The sequence below is a fragment of the Xenopus laevis genome, chromosome 3S, assembly GCF_017654675.1.
Source record: "Xenopus laevis strain J_2021 chromosome 3S, Xenopus_laevis_v10.1, whole genome shotgun sequence".
In the NCBI taxonomy this organism is placed as follows: domain Eukaryota; kingdom Metazoa; phylum Chordata; class Amphibia; order Anura; family Pipidae; genus Xenopus; species Xenopus laevis.
The window spans coordinates 79,070,663-79,094,448 of NC_054376.1; the positions used below are offsets into that span (position 1 = coordinate 79,070,663).

The 23,786-nt window shown below is 37.0% G+C and overlaps 2 protein-coding genes across 3 annotated transcripts in view; one reads left to right on the forward strand and one right to left on the reverse strand.

Moving 5' to 3' along the window:
- Positions 1–1,465: 1,465 nt before the first annotated feature.
- On the reverse strand, positions 1,466–13,188 carry ing3.S (inhibitor of growth family member 3 S homeolog). 2 transcript variants are annotated; one of them, XM_018255856.2, is made up of 12 exons: positions 13,029–13,188; positions 12,832–12,903; positions 9,166–9,266; positions 8,453–8,518; positions 7,873–7,969; positions 6,817–6,888; positions 5,919–6,038; positions 4,587–4,744; positions 4,295–4,482; positions 3,519–3,714; positions 3,278–3,316; positions 1,466–2,189 (listed from the first exon to the last, which is right to left on the reverse strand). In XM_018255856.2, the coding sequence occupies exons 1-12, from the start codon at positions 13,054–13,056 to the stop codon at positions 2,073–2,075; spliced, it is 1,254 nt and encodes a 417-aa protein (XP_018111345.1). In that variant the 5' UTR covers positions 13,057–13,188; the 3' UTR covers positions 1,466–2,072. The 2 variants fall into 2 exon arrangements, with proteins under 2 accessions (XP_018111345.1, XP_041444465.1); XM_041588531.1 differs by having other exon boundaries at positions 12,839–12,903; positions 13,029–13,087.
- Positions 13,189–18,560: 5,372 nt separating this feature from the next.
- Positions 18,561–23,786, forward strand: part of tspan12.S (tetraspanin 12 S homeolog) — a 63,660-nt gene continuing 58,434 nt past the window's right edge. The window contains exons 1-2 of the mRNA XM_018255857.2: positions 18,561–18,752; positions 23,457–23,722. The gene's annotated coding sequence lies outside the window, so the exon portion shown is untranslated. The remainder of the gene's footprint in view (positions 18,753–23,456; positions 23,723–23,786) is intronic.

Sequence of the window (23,786 nt, forward strand, 5' to 3'; positions counted from 1 at the left end):
CGAGTCCTGTGAGTATGGTACTCTTTGGTCTAGTATAAAATAACACAAAACTACACCATTACATGTCCCTAACAGATATTGCTATGTCTGGTTTCTTTTAATAACATCTTCCCACAGATCATCTGTAAGGTCAGGTATATCCCTTTTACATATATGCTATATAAATATATATATATCCATTCCAAACACTAACATTATGTAGAAACACATTCTGAAGCAATGACAGCTTTGAGCATTTGTACCACTTTGCCCACTGTACCAGAATGATTTTTGAAACAATCACATTAGAAAAGTGTAAATTATTTAAAATAAAGATATGGGCTTTCTTCACTAGGATTTGTTCAATAACTGGGATAATTGTTTTAAGGACCTAAATATTTTTGCTAAATAAAGCCATGTATACATATTATGTGCTGCATTACAATATACAGCTATAGGACCTGTTACCCAGAATGCTGAGAACGTTAGGTTTTCCAGATAAGGGATCTTTTTGTAATTTGGATCTTGATACCTTTAGTCTACTAGACATTGGAAACAGAACCAGTCTATTGGGTTTACTTAATAAGGATTAATTATATCTCCGTTTGGATCAAGTACAGGGTACTGTTTTAATATTACAGAGAAAAAGGATAAAATGTAAAAAATTTGGATTATTTGGTTAAAATGGAGTTTATGGGAGACTACCCTTCCGTAATTCAGAGCTTTCTGCAGATTCCAGATAATGGATCCCGTACCTGAATCCTGTAAAGTAAAGCTCCAAAATGTATACCCCTAATATTAATGCCAGCATGGTTTTTGGCTCTGCAACTGTATGCTACTAAAGAAAGCTCATTATGCAGGTTTTTTCCACAGGGTTTAAAGACAGTAAGGGGGGCTAGGGATCAAAATACCATTATCTGTAGTTGTATAGACATCTGCCATATAGAATTAGGACAATATGTGAATAAGATTCACTAAATTTTACTATATCTGTCTTTTATACATCTTCCTACATCTTTCCCTTTATCCATTATTATTGGTTGGCAATGTGTATGCAAGAAAGCACCACCCTGTTTTATTCTTTTAAGCCAATCCAACAATTTCCTTCTTCGTAGTTAGACAGCAAGTTTATATTAACAGTTTAATAGATTGTGTTCCATATGTTCGTAAACAAGGATTACAGATTAAATGTTATTTATTTTTGCATGGTTAAACCATAGCTGAAAATTTGCAAGTGCAAGGGATATGATTACCACAGCTATACAACAACTTTGTGCTACACAATAACTATTACTTCTGAGTTTGCTTCTCCTCCATAGGAAAACTGCAAAACTCCCACTGCACTATTAAAGAGCTATTACAATTATATATGAATTAACAGTTAAAAACGAATACGAACTGCTAAAAATTCACCACAGCATTTGTTCTCCCTTAAATAACTACATGATGTATTCTTACAACATAACAATTTTTCTATTCAGAAGAATATGGTAGTGCTAGTCCTTTATTGTCTAGTAGTTTTACTATATAAAGAACTACTTGCACAGAAAAGTAACATTTGGTACAAAACCCTTCACATTAATACAAGACTACACACACTTTTGTGTAGCAAAATACAAGTACTAACATTACTGGTTTAAACCTTACATAAAGTAGATTGAATTTACATTTATCCAAACACTTGGACACCAGGCCAGCAGACTAGGTATACTTTTTTTCAGCCAGCTGAAATGTTTCTGAAGGATGCAGATTGGTAGCTTACAAATTACAAGTCAGCATTTTGCAGTAGAGATTTAACATTTTTATATTTAGATATGTAACAGCCTGGAATTCCGTGTAAGCGACACCTTTTTAATATATAATATTCACAAAATAAAAAATGTATTGAAATCCTATAAGGACAAAATGTATTAATAATGCCCAGTGTAGTTACTAACTTGTGATGGTGGTCATCACCATTGATATTGTGGTGCTTAATGGATGTTACATGAAAACAAGCAACATGGAACATGAATGGCAGTTTACTTGTCAGGCAAGACAGAATGGGTGTACTCTGTATATTTAAAGTTCATTTTGAAACAATACTAGGAATGTTATTTATGTCTACTGCCTCTTCTCTTCATTGCAGCTGTACACTGGGGGCAATACCATTTGCCTTTTGGAGCTTCTGATAACCCAACACATCCATAATGAAACCATTCGATTGGGCACTGTAAAAGAAATACATATACAGAATATTAAATAAATAAGAAGTACACAGCTCGTAAACGAAAGAATTGCCAGCTTTTTACAGCTTTTACAACTGATGTGTGTACTGTTTCAATATTACACAATTTATTAACAACTCAACTCCAATTTACAGCCAAATGTAGAACCAGCACCATATAGTATACATTACTGCATACAAAATGAGGGCTTTTTCCTTTATCCTATATCTCCTTTAGCAAAAAAATCTATCTTACTCAAAATGTCTCTCTTACGCAAACTGAATTCTAACATTCTAGTTGAGGTTTTGAACAAGTTGGTAAGTGTTTATTAAAAGCTGACCAGAAATTGGCTCTCTACATACCCAATAAAAGAATGACCGCTAGCAGAATCCTCTTCAGCGTTTGTGTCCAGAACAGTGTGTCAGAACACACTCGGCAGATTTTGACAAAGAAACGCAAGACTTTGCATTTCAAACCAAAATCCACTGCGTGTGTTCAGTGGAGCCAACACAAAGCTTCCAGATGCAAAGAGAGAAGGAGATTCTGCTGGTGGTTGTGGGATAAAAACGGCCTACGGATTTTAGCAGGCTGATTTCAGACCGGTCTCGGCCTAGCCTTAATGGAATTCCACAGCAAAAAAAGTGGTACTGAAGCTAAGCTTTTAATCTACTTTTAAGGCTAGTGATATGCTAAGATTTCGGGGAGATTTAGTCGCCCAGTGACAAATCGCCTCTTCTTCGGGCGACCCAACCACCCCCGAAAAGGATTCCCGTTGACTAGAATCTAAATTGCCGGCGGGATGGCACTTGGATTGCTTTGTTTTTGGAAGTAACCCGAAGTTGCCTCACAAGGATTCCACGAATCTTAGCGTGTCACTAGCCTTAATAAGTTTCCCTTATAAACTTCTGAACAAAACATCTGCAGTAGATCTCGTGGTTAATTTTATGATAAGAGCTGATGTAATGTCTAGCACAGTTCTGAAAATGGTTTTATTTTTGTAGGCCATCATACAGTTCTGACAAAGATATTCCTGAAAGGAAATGAAATAATGACATGAAATGATTATATGTTGTAAATATTTGAGTACTTACATCTTGGTTGTCACAGCCTACCATTTCGCCATATGATACCTAGCAAGAAATAATTGCATTCAGTGTACAATAAATAACGATTTTTGTATGGCTTAAATATATCCAGTATCAATGGAAACAATATTAAGCATTAAAAGTATGTCACACTAATGAAACAAGTACATATATTCTATAAATTAAGTGTTTGCTAAAATAATAAAAACTTCCATTTGCATTGTAACTACATTTTTGAGAATTTTACCTGATTGCAGATACAATAACGAGGCTCATTAGGATCATAAGTCCAGTCAACCTGGCTGTTAGTATCAGACTCTGGAATAGCAGCAGTTTGCTGATGAGACAATTCAAGTGCTAGAGCAGATGATGAAGAGCATGATGAGAGAGAAGAGGAAGACGACAAAGAGGAAGACTGCTGGCCCGCAGATTTGTTGTTGCTCCTTGAAATACAAAGGCATTATTACAATAACAGATGCAAAAATTGTTGTACATTGCAATTAATAAACTACAAGTTTCAAATATAACACATCAAAATATTTAGAAAAAGAACATTTAAATTCTCTTACTTTACTATACTCTAAGTATTTTATCAGAATGATTTCATTACTAGCAGAAGAAATTGCCATGCTGGAGGGATTATATTGTTTTATTATTCTGAAAGTATCATACACCTTTCAGCTCTAGCTTAAAATATCCTAATAAATATCCCATAAACCTATGACCTAAAAGGTCATTTATCTTTGGGACTCCAAGTAATCACGAAGCTTCCACACTTATTTAATACTCGAAAATGAATCCAACCTATTCTGCATCAAATACTCTTTACAGCTCTATAAATTCTTCTACAAACAATGGTTAAACGTGAATTAACAGATATCAATGGAGAGCAAGGTATCGCAAAAATAAAAATATAGAGCAACTGACTAAGAATTGCAAGGTGAATTGTAATCTGCTATCTGAATGCATTTAAATGTATCTGCTCAGCACTGTTCCTTCAAAATTAAAGCCAAAGTAACTTACTTGCTTTTTCTTCCACTTCTTGAATCTGTGGTTGCAGTTGATGTTAATGTCTGGGTTAATGTTGATGCCAATGCTGAAGATGAATAGCTAGCTGAATCTCTAGACAAGGAGATCCCAAGCTGAAAGTCATTGTTTTTAAATGCTTCATAGCTGGCTTTTAGGCTGGAGGTTCTTCTGCCTTCTTTCATCTAAGATACATTAAATGGACACAAACAAATGTATTCTGATCGTTTGTATACTAATACACAATTGCATAATTTACACATGACTCTCGTCAATATACAATATTTACCTGTGCAGTTGCTTGAACTGCCTGAGCTGCTGCCATGGTAATTGCACCTGCCCCAGCTCCAGTGGAAAGGGAACTTATATTATACGAGGTCAATGGCTGTGAAGAATTCACATTGTAGACATTGTTGGTAGAAGACGAAGACAGATTATTTCTACAACCTATACGATGAAAAAATATATTATAACCACAAAAAAATACTTTGTTTTTGTTGCTTGTGCTTAAAAAATGTACACATTAAAGGAGAAGTAAACCCAAAACCTCCATCCCACTCCACCCCTCCAAGATCCCTTCCGGCAGCATCTATTTACATATGTCCCTGTCTGCTGACCTGCAAAAAATCTACAGAATTTTACAGGTGAATTCAAAGGGACCATATTCTTCTGTCTTTTGATCCTCTGTTAGACCCGCAGCACTGATCTTGGAGGAGCACACGCAATTCAATCTATGTCCTGAATCAGCCTCTACTGCGCATGCTCCAGCAAGACCTATATCACCATCTGACGAAAGAGGATTGGAAGAAAGGCAGTGCCTTGCATAAGTATATTCCCCTCCACCCAATAATTATATAAGACAACCTGGGATTTGTTAAAGTAGAAGGTTGAATAGATGGTGCAAAATACAGGAAAAAAAAAAAAGCAAAAGAACTAGTTTAAGTCTGATAAAAAAATTTGGAAAATTGAAACTCTCTCAGCAGGACATCAATCACAAGGAAATGTTATACTGGACTGGCTCAAGGACGAAAAGGTGGATGTCCTGTAGTGGACCAATTTGAATACAGAATTGCACAAGCGTCAACCAATTTATCTAACCAACAGAGAACTAGGAGAAACTAAGGTGATTGTAGGGGAAAAGACTAAGGGGAGTGTTTATTAACATTGGAGATAAATATCTCCGTTGATGTTTCCCATAGCAACCAATCAGCAATTAGAAGTAATAAATCACCGACAAGTTAGAAAACAAAAGCTAAGATCTGACTGGTTGCTATGGGCAACATCACCGGAGATATTTTTCTCCAATATTAGTAAACATAACCCAAGGGAGGTTTTTACTTGTCCAAGGTACAGTAAACCTCTCTGATGCTTATCAAGGGAATGTAAGGTGCTCAATTAACCATACTCTCTAGAGACTTCTAGTGGAAATATCATGGTTGTCATGTAATGTGATGTGATGTAGCTATGTTAACATTATCTGGGACAGAAAGAAGTGAAATTGTCTCACAGAAGTGCACAATTTTAGATTTTCCCTAATCTATTATGAAGAAATTTACACACTTGCTTGTAATGCAGTGTTAACCAATTCATAAACCAATAATACCTTGTGAATGAAATATACCTGCGGTGTTCTCTTTTGAAGCATCTGAAGTTAGAGTTGACAACAATGCTTCAGATTTGAACTTTTTCTCTGGTACATGATCTGTTGTAGAATGATGAGATGATGGATTGTGTTTCCGCTCTGCAGAATAAAATCCACAGGCTGAATCCAAATTTATTACATTTCAAATAAAATATTACCCATGATCCTAGAAAACATAAGCCTGCCTGGGTTCCTGTGACTGAAGCAAAACACCAAAAACCTCTGACCAAGATCCAAGGTTCCAATCAAAATGTATGGATATGGGCCAGCAACCTCCAAGGGTGAAAACTTTTGCAGGAATCTAACATTTATAGTTTTTGATACCCCTGGTAAGAAGACTGAGGGGGCAATATATAAGCTTGTACATAATGAGTTCAATGAATAGGGCTTGTGTTGAACATACTTTTTGGCTATTGTTTTAATCAATAAAAAACATTTTTGTTGTGCTGCTAAACATTTGGTCCTTGTGAGGCTGATAATCAAATTATAAGATCCACCCTCCCTTCACCCTTTGCTCTGATGGATATGTTCATTATGCATAAAGGATTATCTGTACACTGGGACCAAAGATTGAATGGTTTGTTTCCTTGTGCACGTTTGCTCCCATTTGTTCTGCAGGGCATAAAACTCCTTAACTGCAACTCTTACCACATACCACAAGTATATGCTTACAGAGATTATTTATAATGCTGCATATGCTTGTAGAACTTTATAAATAAAGTTATACCAACACAAACAAAGATACATAGAACTGCACTTAGATTTTGGTAATGGTGTGGATTGCTAAAACATGGCAAAATGAGTGTTTCTGAGCGATACACACCTTAAACACCTTATGTAACATCCCGTTCAGCTAACAAAAAAAAAAAAAACTTACTCTCTCCTGAGGAATGAGAATGAACATGGTGATTATTCACAGGCTGTGATGGAGTGTCTAATTCCAATGATCCTGTAACAAACAATAGAATGGTTACAAAATAATCATGCAACCAAAAGTTTACAACACATTTTAGATAACTAAGTCGAATCCTTATTGTTCATTTTCAGATAAGCTGCATGCATAATCATTAAGGGCAAAAATAGTTATGAATGAACAGCATTAGACATTTGAATAAGAGTAAAGGAAACATTATAGTGCTTAGATACTGCCAAAGCCAAGATATAGATATAGATATATATATATATATATATATATATATATATATATATATAAAACAATATTGTGTTTGTGCTGTAGCAGTCGTTCCTATTGATCCAGACAGCAAGATATTTTCAGTTGCTTTGTCACCCACAGCAGATGCCTTGTCTGCTATTACCCTTAGACTGCTAAAATCATTTCATCATAACCAAACACAAACTGGATTGTTTTGCAATTAACATGGATGTATGCTATCTTATATTACAGTAATTAAACGTTACTTATATTCTACAGAAATTATGTAGTTTTGTTGGTACAATTAAAAGTTACTGCTAGGAAATTTATCTAATATGAAAGAGCGGAAAACTTAAAAAAAAGAAATATATATATTTCTGTGTTTAAAAATGCATTTATCACCTTTTTCACCAAATATATAATTTCTTATTTATTTAAAAATGTTATGTATTTCCAGATTTTGCTTTGATCTGTTTATCCACATATATAAAGGCAACACCTGCCATGATTTGACCAAAAGACACTGGCATATATATGGTTAATATACAAGCTATTTGTTTACACATTAAAATTAGCACAATACATTATTGTATTGTCTGAATGAATGAAGTTTCATGCCCCAGCATAAGACTGTTTTGGTACCTTAGCAAATAATGAAATACACCTTTTCAATAGACTATGAATGCTTGTGACTGCTATTCTGTCTATGCTTTTTTAAAGGTTACAAAAGCCTATGAGCAACGAAACAAAAAAAAAAGAAAAAGTACACAAAATACATACTTCTTTCCAATATTTCTGTAATCCCTGCATTGTCGGCCTCTAATTCCATTTTGAATTTAGCAAGTTCTTGGTCTAATTTCCTTAAATGACGATCCACCTGTTAAAGAGTCCAAGTTACATATTTAGTTAAAAAAGGTTTGTGTGCACTAGTAGAGGTGGAAGGATTGCTTGCAACTGAACCTCCCACATGGGGATAGATCCAACACTTTGAGACAGGCCTAACCACACACATCCTCACATAAGGCTAAAATGACTAAACTAGCTGAAGCGAATCCTCTGGGGTGGAAACTGAATACCCTATGGGAGGACAAAAAAGCTGCAAGTTTGAAAGTGTAGTCAGCTCTTTTCCAAAAGGGATGAAGAGGCAAGCTTGTTTCCCCGCTTCTAGCAATGAATCCCGATGTCTGTACTGACAGTAAGGTTGGGTCTACCAGAATTGAATATAAAGACTTCAGCTTTTTCCAGAATGTTACTTACTCCAGAATGAGCAAGAAACCAATAAAAAGACTACAGCTTTCTACAGAACATGAAAGAAAAACGAAAAAATATGACCACATATATGACCAATTGTTGCATTTACCAAGTCATAAATTTGATTTGCAAGTTGAACTTTCTCATCAGCATCTTCCAAAGCTTTGAAATAATCCTGCAATTAAATAAATAATTAATACGTTCAGTCAAAAATTGAGCTTATGTAATAAAAGGAAAGTGGAGTCTAGGGAAATGGATATGGAGAAAATGGAATCTAGGGAGATGGCCTTTCTGTAATTCACAGCTTTCTGAATAATGGGTTTCCGGATAACGGATCTCAAGCTTCATCATACTAAAATAAGAAATTTCGAAATATAATCAATTTTAAAACGCTGACCCGTTTCTTAAATAAGTCACTCTCCTCCTCTCAGCATCTGTTTCTCTTATTTCTCTTTTCATGCAGGAGCCTGATTTTGAATGACAGTTAATTCTAATACCACTTCTTTTTCTGGGGGGGGGGGGTGATTTTGCCTAGATGTCTTACAGCTCATTCTTTTAAAATCACCAGAAATCTTGTTTCCTTACATGTTATTATTCTGCTTGTCAAAATAACACCATATGTAAATGAATTGCTTACATTACAAATAACAATTACTGGCAAGAGGTAAAGGTTTAGACACATTATGCAACATTCCTCAAGTGCAAAATATGGAAAGAATTAATTTTACTAAATATCCCCTTTTGTAGCCAATAAATTCATAGTCTGATACCTCTGTATAAACAGTTAGCCAAAGATATAAAGACTATTCTTGTAGCACTTACTTTTTTGATAGAAGACATTTGTTCCTCCCTCCATTCAGGTTTATTTTTCTTAGCATTCATGAAAAACTCTCCAACCCTTTGTTCTAATTGGTCCATGGCATCTGCATTACAAAGAATCAATTAGGAATCTCAAGAAATAAACCTCAGTATTCAAGCTTATCTTTGCTTGTAGATATGAGGTTAATTATAAATGAAACCTTGAATGTTGCATGCTGATTTCTGACTTGTGATGCAATTTACACCTGTACAAGCACATCGTCATATAACCAATATTCCCACTACACTATGGACACATATGTTATGACCCCAGCACACAGTAAATTGGAGCACACAATACATTTAGCTTTCTCACACGTAATTCAGCACCTGCTCAGACACACACACACACACACACACACACACACACACAAATGGCGCAAAACAAGGGAGGATGGCGAACTTTCATTTGGTGTGGCTACCAATAGATGTCTTTCCATGAGAAAGTTTCAATTTATATATACACTGTACATATACTGTATAGTAGTTGGTCTCTCTTTTGAGGGGGGAGCAAGCCTCCTTAATCCTTCAGTATTATTTTTCTATGAGCATAAAAGCTATTGCATCCCCAAACTACAACAAACTATATTGAACACAGTATACAGCCTCTAAAATAAAGATGCACATGTAAAAACATATTTTATTCTTTTTATGGATTGGAAATATGCAGCTGCTTATTATCCCTGACCAATGTTTACAGTTGAACAGCGGTTAAAGGAACAGTTCAGTGTGAAAATAAAAACTGGGTAAATAGGCTGTGCAAAATAAAAATATTTCTAATATAGTTAATTAGCCAAAAATGTATCAATAAAGGCTGGAGTTAGTCAGCGACTATATAGGGGGCACATGGTACATAACTGTTCAGTGAGTTTGCAATTGATCCTTAGCATGCAGCTCAAATTCAAACAGTTTTGACCCATGTGCCCCCCCCTCAAGTCACTGATTGGTTATTGCCTGGTAACCAATCAGTGGAAACCAAGAGAGCTGCAAAGCAGGAAGAAGCGTTCTGGCTAATATATTAGACATCCAGTCACTACAGCATTTAAAGATTACACTTTTGTCCAACGAACTATATTAGAAACATTTTTTATTTTGCACAGCCTATTTACTTAGTTTTTAATTTTATGCTGAACAATTCCTTTTTTTGATATTGCTTGTTAACACGAAGTTGATATGCAGAGGTTAAAAAAAATCTGTGTATATGGAGTTTATTTAAAAAAACAGATTGTATGGCATCCCAGGACCAAAATCACAGGCTGGCAAATTTGTTATGTCAAACTTCCCGATTCCTGGCAATACAGATACCTAGGCCAGACTCATTAAGAAGTACTGAAAATAAAGATGCTTCTTGCAAGCACATATAAACCAAACACCCTAATCAACCTTTTTGTCATTCATGCAGTAATTTTAGATAATTTTACTGCTCTAATAAGGTAATAACAAAAAAAGTGGCATCCAAAAATGGGGTACATGGGGTAACATACATGAATAATTAACAGCAAAAGCAAATATCCCAGTCACTGAATGTAATTTAGTTTAGTCTGAAGAAATAGAAGATTGACATATTAAAATGCTGCTATGCAAAAGTTTTTCACTTCGTCATATATGGTTGTATAGAGAAAATATTTAAAGGGGTTGTTCACCTTTGAGTTAACTTATAGTATGAAGTAGAAAGTGATATTCAATTGGTTTTCATTTATCATCATTTGTGTTTTTTGAGTGATTTAGCTTTTTATTCAGCAGCTCTCCAGTCTGCAGTTTCAGCAATCAAAATTACCCTAGCAACTATGCACAGATTTGAATAAGGGACTGCAATTGGTTTTCATGTATCATTATTTGTGTTTTTCTGAGTTAACTTTTTATTCAGCAACTCTCCAGTTTGCAGTTTTGGGAATCTGGTTGCTAAGGTTAAACCATGCATGGATTTGAAGAAGAGCCTGGAATATGAATAGCAGAGAGCAACAATTTTTTTTAAATAGAAATTTTCAAGGAAGAGGGACACGTCACTCCATGTCATTATCCCTTTTATTTTCAATTGAGTTATTGTAACTCAGGACTTGACAGCTGCTTGCAGCAAATACAAACACAAAGCATGTCTTGTGTATGTTTTCTAGTCATGAGCTTCATTAAAGGGATACTGTCATGGAAAAACATGTTTTTCCCAAAACACATCGTTAATAGTGCTGCTCCAGCAGAATTCTGCACTGAAATCCATTTCTCAAAAGAGCAAAATTATTTTTTTATATTCAATTTTGAATTCTGAAGTGGGGCTAGACATTTTGTCAGTTTCCCAGCTGCCCCAGTCATGTGACTTGTGCCTGCACTTTAGGATGGAATTACTTTCTGGCAGCCTGTTGTTTCTCCTACTTAATGTAACTGAATGTGTCTCAGTGGGACTTGGCTTTTACTATTAAGTGCTGTTCTTAGATCTTCCAGGGAGCCGTTATCTTGTTACCTTCCCATTGTTCTGTTGCTAGCCTGATGGGGGGGGGAGAGGGGGTGATATCACTCCAATTTGCAGTACAGCAGTAAAGAGCGAGCACAAGTCACATGACTGGAGGCAGCTGGGAAATTGACAATATGTCTAGCCCCATGTCAGATTTCAAAATTGAATATAACAAAATCTGTTTGCTCTTTTGAAAAATGGATTTCAGTGCAGAATTCGGCTGGAGCAGCACTATTAACCATGACAGTATCCAGCAACTCAGTATGAATATAAAAACTGGGTAAATAGATAGCCGGTGCAAAATAAAAAAAATTCTAATATAGTTAGCTAGCCAAAAATGTAATGTATAAAAGCTGGAGTGAGTGAATGTCTAATAACAGAAAAGAACACTACTTCCTGCTTTTCAGCTCTACAACTCTGAGTTAGTCAGCAACTTGAAGGGGGGGTGTCACATGGGATCTATCTGTTCAGTGAGTTTGCAATTAATCCTCAACATTCAGCTCAGATTCAAAAGCAACAGATATGACCCATGTGCCCCCCCCCTCAGGTCTCTGATTGGTTACTGCCCGGTAACCAATCAATGGAAACCAAGAGAGCTGAAAAGCAGAAAGCAGTGTTCTGTCTATTATGTTACACATCCAGTCACTCCAGCCTTTATACATTACATTTTTGCCAAACTAACTATATTAGAAACATTTTTTATTTTGCACAGCCTATTTACCCAGTTTTAATTTTCATCATCCCTAGGAAAACAATATAAAACATCAATTTAATTGAATTTGTGATGAAACTTGTGATAAACACAAAACACGTCTGACTAAATACTGGGATTTTGCGAGAATCAATTATTAACAGACATAAGTAGATAAGTATACTGCATTTTATTTGACAAATGCAAATACTAGCCGGCCCCGCTGTACAGTATTAGAATACTATCAATGCACATGGTCAGGTAATTGCGATTTGTTTTGACGCGAAAATGGCATGCGTGCTGCGTCACATATCTGTACTTCCTCCTAGCGATCAACCTCAGTACTGCATTGGCAGTATCTGGTTCTTAGCTGCCGGCGCTACCTCTGTCATCAACACAATCAGATGTTTCCGGGCCTGGAGAAACGAGACACAGGCCCAAACAGACATACATTCGTTAATAGTCGGATAAGAGCCGAAAGCCGCTCACGTACTCTGCACCTGCAAGTCCATCTCGCGCATTTCCGTGAACCTGTCGCGCAGATCCATGGGAAGCTGCTCGATCACTGCAGAGAGACAGGAGGGAGGGGGAAAGGGCGGTTAATAGGCGGTGTCATTCCCGTGGCTGACTAAAGCGGTAACGAGCTATATAGCGCCCTTGGCGCTTTCATGACACGAAAGGCAAACTCACTCTCCAGATAATCCTCCAAGTACAGCATTTTTTTTTTTTCGATTTCACGGACACAGAGGCCTCAACAACGGATGACTATTTGCCCAGACAATATGGCGCCGAGTCAGGAGCTGCAAAACAGAAAAAGGAAACGGCAGCTGGGTTGGCGCATGCGCAAACTGGCGACGCTTCCGATGTTTACGCCTATTAATGCGGCAGGGAACTATGGGAGTTGTGGTCTTTCTTTCAGTTCAAATGCGGACACAATGGCCCCTAGTATTATGAGTAATTATGTTGCTTCGACGGAATTTTGGAAAAAAGAGATACTTGACTCTGTGTGACTAGGACGTGCAAGGGGCCTTTATCATTATCAGGATAGAGGGTTGTTTAAAATATACTTAAATAAAAACTATATGAAACGTGTAGGAGGCACTTCCCAAGCTTTGTAACAGTAAATAATGAAAAATAAAGAAAAGAAAATGCAACAGGAGAGAGGCAGCACTCGAGAGATATAGTCGTACACACTAGGGTCAATTTCTTCTGGAAAACCAGAAAACGAGACTGTATATTTTTGTGTAAGAGGAAACAAGTTCTGGAACCTACTCGCCAAGATGCTAAAAATCCCATCAAGAGTTAGACTGACTTTGCTTTGACAAGGACAAAGTATAACTTATATAACCAAATGAGCCAGATGACAACTCTTTATTTTGTCTGCCTGCAACTGTGCCCATAAGAATATCACCATTGATCTCACCCAGGGGTAGGCAACCTGCGGCTCTGGAGCCTCATGCGGCTCTTCATCCTTCTTGCTGCGGCTCGGTCTTGCGGCTTTGCCTGTCACGTCTTCTATACAGCACTCGCACCCGCTGGCAGCTTCTTGAGTGCGCGACTGGGGCGAGCTTACCGCGGTCACACACTCAGGAAGCCGCCAGCAGGTGCGAGGGCTGTATAGAGTCCCAGGAGTGACAAGGCAAGACCGAGCCGCAGCAAGATGATTCATCATGGTCCTTACCGCGGTCACACACTCAAGACAAGAGAGGGAAGATCAGCATGGAGCTTCAGAAACAGAAGTCACATTGAACAGATGAGAACACTAGCATTTAATAGGGCTATTCAGTGTTTCATTTATTTCAAAGTAGGCCTACACATACACACTATTAAACACAAATTTAAAAAAAGGTTAAAACTTTTAGAAGTTTATAAGCTGTGTTATGTTTTGCGGCTCCAGACTATTTTTCTTTAGTGGAAGAGGGGGCAAAATGGCTCTTTTGATAGTAATGGTTGCCGATTCTCACCGAATATACTATAGTAAATAAAAGGATTTATCTAATTTGTTGCTTGTCGACATTATTAGAAAACAAAGATACGGTAACTAGCACTGCCTCCTACAAAAAGGGACAACCCCAAGACCCTGGAGAGAAGTGAAAGCAAGCATTTTCTGTTCCTACACAATGCAGGTAGAGAGAAGTAGAGAAAACACTCTGGGGCCCATTTACTAAAGGTCAAAGTGAATTTACGAATTCAAAAACCTCGAATTTCAAAGTAATTTTTGGGTACTTCGACCATTGAATATGCCAAAATTCAATTTGAATTGAAAAAACGTTGAATATTCGACCATTGAAAATCGAAGTACTGTCTCTTTAAAAAAACTTCGACTTCGACACTTTGCCACCTTAAACCTGCCGAATTGCTATGTTAGCCTATGGGGACCTCCTAGAACCTACAGCCAGTATTCTAGAAGTAGAAGTTTTTTTGTTTTTTTTGAAAATCGTTCGATTTGAACAATTTCTACATTTGATCGAGCGATTTGAATTTGATCGAAAACTGCTAAATTGAATCAAAAAAAAAACTTTGACTATCGAATTTTTACAATTCGATGGTCGAATTTCGAAGTTTTACAACTTCAAAATTCGACCCTTAGTAAATGTGCCCCTCTGTGTAACCAGGGCCTAAAGATAAAGGACATCAGAAGGGCAGGAATTTTTATAAAAAAAAAATCTATTCATCAGATGGAGCCATTGCAGCAAAACTTTAAAAATAGGAAGTAATAGTAATTTATAGGATATTACTTCATACAAAGCAATGACAGGCTTCAATCAATAAAACAGAGAAAGGAAAAGTACCCCGCTAACAATCTTACTTGGCAGCTACTTACGGTATATAAATTGTTTCAATACCTGTTAGTTTAAGGACTTAATATATATCAGTGCAAACTCTGTGATTGTCGTTAGACCAATCTCATGAATTGTTAAATACTAAAGTGCCGTGCTACAAATTCATTATATAATTAATAAGAATTAGACGATTGAAATTAATTGTAGATAAAGTGCAGTGCAATGGAATTCATTCTATTAAATTAAAATTAAAAACCAATAGATAAATCCACCCACAATAAAATCGATTATAAAATGTGGCAATATTGTTTGATAAGTGATTATAATATCTATGTCCAAAATGGACAACAATTAATTAATAAAGTGCTTTTCAGGGCTAAATCAATAATTCATTATAACTCAGATTTGGTACAACTCCACCTCTCTCCTTTTCCATTTTCCGATTTCATTTCATGAACCTGAGTATTGTTTTTTAATATTTATCCTAGTTAATGCGGTTATTTTAATTAATTTATAATCAATTACCTGAGTTATAATGAATTATTGATTTAGCACTGAAAAGCACTTTATTAATTAATTGTTGTCCATTTTGGAATTCTAGAAACCTAGCGTAAAGGACCAGTAACATCAACAATTAGAAATTACTGTCAGTAATACTGAAATGTATTAAGTTAATTGACTCACTTTGCTAGGGCTCAGTACTTATTGAGAAGCTATTAGTTAAATACTTATTTTAATAGTCTTGCACACCTATCGTCATGCACCCCTTGTTTGTATATAAACATATAGCAGCAACACTTTTATGCTATTGAGTCAAACTATGCTGTAAGGTTCCTGAGGTCTTCCCAGTTTGACACCTCAGTTTTCTGGTCCATGAATGTCACAGTTCCCTATAACCATTTAAAAGTTACCTTACATAGAAGACCCTAGACTTCCACAACTCCCTTAGCTATAGAAGTTTATAGCATAGGTAAAGTTTTTGTAAAACGGTGTTTGGCACACAGTCTCAATTTACCATTACACTTGCAACTGCTTTTTTTGAAGCTGTAAAGTCAGCAATACAGGTGTTGATGTACTCCATGATATAAACTATAAGGATTTTAAAAGTCACAGGCAGCAGCAGACCCAAATGTTCTACTGCAATTACAGCAGTTTTTCATTGTTTCTAGAAAGTATCATATAAAAAGAAATTTAAAGGTTATTTCAGTAATTCAGAATAAGTTGCTTGTTACATTCTTATAAGTAGAATATATTTCTCACTTTAATTTTAAGTTAATGGATAAAATGCTTTTGCTAGATTTATGCCCATTTACTGTGAATAAGTGAGAGACGACGCTGAGACAAGAGGTGACAGTGGATGTGGATGGTGTGAAAAGAAGGTGGCTTTGAGAAGAGCGGAGAAGATGACCAGGAAAGTACAGTGAGACAAGTGAAGAAATGTAGTGAGGAGCAGAGGAGTGAAGGGGAATGTTAGCAGAACGATTTTATTTGCTATCCTTTGCTTTACAGGAAGCCACCTTAAAGGGATACTGTCATGGGAAAAAACATTTTTTTCCAGAATGAATCAGTTAATGGTGCTGCTCCAGCAGAATTCTGCACTGAAATCTATTTCTCAAAAGAGCAAACAGATTTTTTTATATTCAATTTTGAAATCTGACATGGGGCTAGACATATTGTCAATTTCCCAGCTGCCCCAAGTCATGTGACTTGTGCTCTGATAAACTTCAATCACTCTTTGCTGCTGTACTGCAAGTTGGAGTGATATCACCCCCTCCCTTTTCCCCCACAGCAGCCAAACAAAAGAACAATGGGAATGTAACCAGATAACAGCTCCCTAACACAAGATAACAGCTGCCTGGTAGATCTAAGAACAGCACTCAATAGTAAAAACCCATGTCCCACTGAGACACATTCAGTTACATTGAGAAGGAAAAACAGCAGCCTGCCAGAAAGCATTTCTCTCCTAAAGAGCAGGCACAAGTCACATGACCAGGGGCAGCTGGGAAATTGACAATATGTCTAGCCCCATGTCAGATTTCAAAATTGAATATAAAAAAATCTGTTTGCTCTTTTGAGAAATGGATTTCAGTGCAGAATTCTGCTGGAGCAGCACTATTAACTGATTCATTTAGAAAAAAAACATTTTTCCCATGACAGTATCCCTAGTTGGGGTTGAACAGGTTCCATCTTAGGAGAAAGCAGGAGGATCCTGGTAGTGGAGTTTAAGATTGGAGGGGAAATAGATGGGAGGCAGGAAGACTAGTTAGAAGGAGATTGCAATAGTCTAAACAGGATAGGATAAGCACATGGATTTGTTTCTGAAAGAAAAGCGTATCTTGGCTATATTGTTGAGGAAGAATTAACAGGTTTTAGCAGTAGTATTAATAGGGTTAGCGAACGAAAGAGACTGTCAGTAATGATCCCCAAGCAGCATGCTGAATTAACAGGGTTTATGGTCGTGCTTTCAATAGTACTGGTGAAAGCAGGCCCGGATTTGTGGCGAGGCCACAAAGGCCCAGGCCTAGGGCGGCAAGTTGGCAGGGACAGCATACCGCCTAGCAGCTTGCTAATGAGCACTGGGGGCATGAAGGGATGGGCTAGGTTTGGGTGACAAAGGGGACATCCCCGAAACGTTGCACTTTTCTGCCAATAAAGTGCGTTTATCTGCCTTTGAGTGCAAGTGAAATTCTTGGTTCTACGTTTGACTTGGAGGGTGCCGATCCCTCCTTCACTGTGCACCAGGCGCTCAGGATCAAAGGCCAGGGTGTGCGAGCGGTTCTCCTCTTCTAGTGGCATTGGTTCATCCAGGAGGAAAAAGCTACTGGGTCTGAACATCAAAGGTTAGTGGAGGGGTGTCAAAATATATCTGGATGTCATTGTTTTACAGGCCAAGTGAAGATATAAGGTCTCCTAAAGAGAGAGTGTTCAAGGAGAACAACAGAGGGCCAAGTACAGAACCCTGAGGCACCCCCACACTAAGATGAATTTGGAGAGAGGATTTGTTAGCAAAATTTTAAGGTGCAGTCAGAAAGGTAGGAAGAGAACCTCCATCTCGGATACCAATTGAATAATGTTAATCCTTATTGCAGGAAAACAATTATATTGGGTTAATGTTTAAATGACTTTTAAGCAGATGTCCAAACTATGGAAGGAGCTCCAAATTACAGAAAGACCAATTATCCTGAAATCTCCAGGTCCTGAGAATCCGATATAACAGGTCCTGTACCAATATAAGCCATTGATGAATGTTTTATATTTTCCTTACATAAATAGCAGAACATATCCCCTACAGTGTCTACATCAAAGATATATATATGTTTTAGGAATTAAATGTATTTCAGCAAAGATATGTATAGAAATGCATGGGCACTATTAACAATATAAAATCTTATTTGTGTCTAAAACAATATTCAATATAGACATTAATAATGAGAATTCTCCTTGAGATTTAAAGTATACAGTGTTCATCAGCCAATTGACGAAAAGTTCTAATTCTTTATAGCTTTGACCTGATTGCCTTTTTATTTTGACTTACCCTCCATCCAGAATTTTAAAATGCAATCTGATTGCTGGGGTCACTGACCAATCTGCTATACACACTATCTATTCACACTACTGCCTTGTTTCTTGGGTAAGTGGCACCATAGATAACAGATTAACAACTAGATTCTAAACTTAAAGAATGCTTTAAGACGGTCAGAGCAACAATGAATAAAAAGACAGGATGAAAATCCCTTTGACGATAATGCCAAACATGATTTTCTCCAGTAGCCTGTGATTATCTGTGGTAATTTGTTTATATTAAACAGTGAAGGTACACCATTCTGTAGTATTATGACATTTGTAATTCAAATATTAGCTGCCAATTCCAATAGGAAAAGCATAATGTTTAAAAAAGCATTTGTATGAAACAGTGCTCAAACATTTAAATCATTTTGCATAATTAGTCTCACATTGCTTCTCATAAAAGTTGGGCTGGGCTTGTAGAATGTGAGAGAGCATGTTCTGCCCATAATCAAATTTGCATTTTGTATGTAAGATGCACTTAATTTTCATTGCTATAATAGTATAAAATAAAAAAGTGCTTTGCTATGTTATGCTTTTTGTTGCCTTTTTCTGAGAAAAAAACTAACTTCACCACACCAGCATACGGATTGCTCTTAAAGCCCTTAAACAATGATTTGTTTATATAAGGTGGAAATCTAAGATGCAAAAATCTTTCCATGAATTGCGTGCAAATTATATGGCCCAAAGACACAAGTGAGCCCTTGTATTAACCTCTCTAGAGGAGGATTCCCTTAGTGTGCAAAGCCTACACATGCAACTGACGTGCACCTAGGGAATCGTACACTAATGCCGTTATTGACATTGCATACATCAGCACAGCAAAAGCGACTGAATTTGTACACAGATTGAAAGAAAAACTGGAACAGCAACATGTGTAATTACTAAAGCACATAAGTTGCGACACAAGCTTTAGTAGCTAAATGGACTCTAAAAAAAAGAAACCAGAAGCACCTTTTACTTGATCTCTCTGTTTCTGTTTATATTGTTCAGTAAATCAACTGCATACACTAAATAGATATATGTAGTGATGGGCGAATTTATTCGCCAGGCGCGAATTCGCGGCGAATTTGCGCGATTCGCGGCAGGCGAATAAATTCGCGAAACGCCCGCGAAAATTCGCCGAAAAAATTCGCCGGCGTCAAAATTTTTTTTCCGAAAAACGGACGCCGGCGTCAAAAACGGGCGCCGGCGTCGGAAAAACGGGCGCCGGCGTCAAAAACGAGACGCCGGCGCCGTTTCGCGAATTTTTCGCCGTTTCGCGAATTTCGCGCGAAATCCGCAAATTCGCCCATCACTAGATATATGTTTTATGCTGGATATATATATATATCAATGCACTATTTGGATGTTACGGTATATAAAGATGTGCCTAATAAGAAACTTCAGACAAAAATTTACCAAAAATTAACAGACAGGAACACATTGCTTCACTACAGGAGCAGTCATCCAAAGCATTTGGTGAATTCTCTTCCAAGATCACAGATGTTGCGAGTGGTTAAAATCACGAGTGATCCTGGGGAACGAAAGGAAGCTTTGCAGGCCATGTCAGCACGCTTTTTGGAAAGGGGATACCCCTACGAAATTATTGCACAAGCCAGTGAGTGGGCATTGAGTTTGGACAGAGTGACCTTATTGCGAGCCAAAAGTTCGACTCAAGATAGGAATCAGGATGACCTGTTCTATATGAACACCTATGGGCCATGTTCTTCCCTAATCAAAAAATCTCTTTTACAGCACTGGCCTTTGGTCAGTACCGACCCTGACATGTCGAAACTCGTGAACAGGAAGCTCCGTTTTGGCTTTAAACGCAACAGAAACTTGAGGGAACTACTGACACCTGCAGACCCGACTAAGAAGTATGTACAGTCAACAGGAGGCATGACGTTAAAACCTGGAGTTTTTAAATGTAATAACTGTGTGATGTGCAACACATTAATACTTGGGGATCAATTTTTTAATCCACATAGTGGGAAAACGTACCACATAAAACATAGATTAACCTGTCGATCACAAAATGTGATATACATCATACGGGCGGCATTAGATACCAACTATGACAGCAAAAAAGTGAAACAGGATATATCTAAACAACCCATTGCCCAACATTGGTTTAAAGCGAAGCACCCCATATCCACATTTAAATGCATGCCCATTGATATGGTAAAAAACCCACGGAGGGGCGGTGATATTGACCGGATCTTACTACAAAAGGAAGCATTCTGGACATTTGAACTAGGGTGTGTTGCTCCAAAAGGGCTAAATTCTACCCTCCAATTAAACGGCTTTTTGGATAAGAGATAATCTTTATATGTATTTGTAAAAAAGGAAAAAGAAAATAGGAAACAATATAGCAATCACTTTGCTCGTTCTAACCTTTGCTAGGATCTGAAACATTGTTTAGATACGAATTATATGTTGCAAGTTAATAGTTAATATGAATATTGGTTACAGATGTAACATAGCAACAGTTTTTGATTTTTTGTACCAACTAGACATGGGTTAGAAGTACACATGGTTTGCAATAACCTGCAAGTGCCGTTACAATATGTTTTTAGAGATTTTAAGCTTTTTTAGCCTAATCACTACTTTAGCACGCAGCACTTTAATGCACTAGTGCCTTAGGCACAATGTATGTTATTAAACTGGAAGTTGTTTTAATCATTGTTTTAAGATGATTCACTGCTGCTATTTATAAGGCCATAAAGAGTTAATTTTGCACAAGCCAATGCAGGCACAGTCACGTGATGTGGGTGGAGGGTATTTAAATGATTTTTTATGTATGTAATATCACCTTGATAAAGGTCCCAAGAGGGACCGAAACGTCGGTTGTACATACTAATGTGACAATACAAGTTTTTTTCACTGCAAAGACCCCTGGTGCTGGTTTTTTGTTCATTTTTGTATCAATATTCTACTCCGGGCACAGGGGCAGCTACGAGGTAGCTTTAACTGAAGGTGGGAGCTGTCCTGATCTACATGTATATATATATATATATATATATATATATATATATATATAGGTCCACACATTTGTGATTGGCAGGAAATGCAGGTCAAGAAGATAAACAAATGTAATGTTTGATTGAGCAGCTGTTAACGGGAGGGAAAGGAATCCTGTCATGCATTGTATTGTGCTAATCACCTAAGGATAATGTTCTGACAGACAGAAAACAGTGATGGTCAAAACTCCTCTGTGTGCCTGTTATCACATAATAATCTATTGAAATGGGCTTCTTAAATATGTAATGATGACAAAAAAACATATACCCTAAGTCTAAGTGGTTGTTAAGTTAAGTTGTTGCTGCAGAAAAAATTAGAATGATATAAGCAATACAATGAGTTATGGTAGTGTTAAAAGATACACAAACAGGCACATATTAATTGTGCACTTTACACTGTGCATGTAGTGAATCTGTACCTGATATGGCCACTTTGTGCTGGCCAATATCAGACATATCTGTTCATTTAGCCTGTTATGTAAGAAATAACATTTAAAGGAAAACTTTACCCTCAAACAATGTAGGGCAGGGCTCTATACAAATATATCACATAAAACAGCTCATATGTAAAACCCTGAATCATCTAAATAAACCATTTTCATAATAATATACTTTTCTAGCAGTATGATCCATTGGGCAACCCTACATTTTAAGTACTAAGGGATCTAATGAGTCATGGTGCACACAAACAAATTAAGGGCACACATACATGTTAGGTCACATGAGCCAATTAACAGACAATGTTCTGTCTTTTACTCCCTCGTCCTGTTACAGTTAGAGCTATATTATTTCTGGTTAGATGATCTCTGAGGCAGCACACAGACCATCACAAAATGGTGGAACAAGGCAAGAGATGTAAAAGGGCAATATTTACTCAAATATATATTCCAGTTTGGTAAGAATCTTTAATAGGCCACTAAATATAATGTACACTTCCAGTTGGTCAATTATTTATTTTGGCGGTATAGTTTTCCTTTAACCCAATATGTTTAAAAGCAATTAAAACACATTCTTATATTTATCTATGGTTTTTTAGGCAGTTATTGTAGTGGTTGATACTTTTAGCTGCTACCATTTGCAGTCCTTTATCTTAGTGTATTACAAAAATGTTTGGTTGGTATCAATTGTTTCAAATGGATACATCAAGATTGATAGACATTGCACCTATGTTTTAATATTTAACTACAACTCTCAATATCTGAATGTGCCTAATGCTCTGAGTATCTAAACATCAGAGAAAAATCAGCTTGAGGTTGGTTGTTATTATTCTATTTTTCCCCAGAGTGCAAGTGCTACAGCACTAAGGGGCTCTAAACCCATGCATTCAGGCGACTGTTCCTTGCACCAGATCCAATGAATTACAGTTACCCCCTATAGTTCTTGGCATTATTTGCCAAAGCACTAAATGAATGATATATATTAAAACATGCGACTGCAATTTCAGTAAATAAAATTGTGTTGGAAATCATTCAAATACATTCTTGTCTTACTGTGAGTATTACAGCAGAACGCCTAGAAAATAAGAACTACTAATCATCACCCCTTGTAAATCATAGGACTGCATTCCACTGTTGTAAAATAAATGCATTTCAATTGCCTTGTAATTTAGAAAATCTTCTGCTCTAGCAGTATGTGCTGGAAAGGGAAGTTTATATCCACTGCTCTGCAGGAACCAGGAAGGCAGGAAGTAGCAGCGTACTGAAATGTTTTAGACTCTTAACAGGCTGTTTTTTGTTTTTAACATTTTGCTCCTTTATCCTTCCTGATAGATATGTTGCTCTTTGCACCCAGAGGAAAAGAATCCACAGCCCCTCACGAAAAGCTTTAAAGATATCTGCTGGCAACCCTTATTAATGTCACCTCAGTGCCGTTTCCACAATCCTAGCCCACTCCTTTAACCCTCTCCCCTCCCTGGGCATAGAGACACTGTAAGGGGAGTGCCCACTACTGCATGGCCTCCCTAAGGCGGACCTAGTCCTTCTTTACAAAAACAGTAAGACAGAGCTGCAAACAGCCCATACAGCAGTTAGAGCCGGTAAGCATGAATTTATACAATCTTTTAAAAAGAGCAGTTTTTTTCGTTGAACTTTAGGAAATGT

Coding starts and splice junctions, on each gene's coding strand:
- ing3.S (XM_018255856.2), bottom strand. CDS start 13,056: ATGCTGTACTTGGAGGATTATCTGGAGA. Junction 9,267..12,831: donor GATGGACTTGCAGGTGCAGA/GTACGTGAGCGG, acceptor TTTGTAATGCAG/ATGCCATGGACCAATTAGAA. Junction 4,745..5,918: donor TTCAAAAGAGAACACCGCAG/GTATATTTCATT, acceptor TTCATCGTATAG/GTTGTAGAAATAATCTGTCT.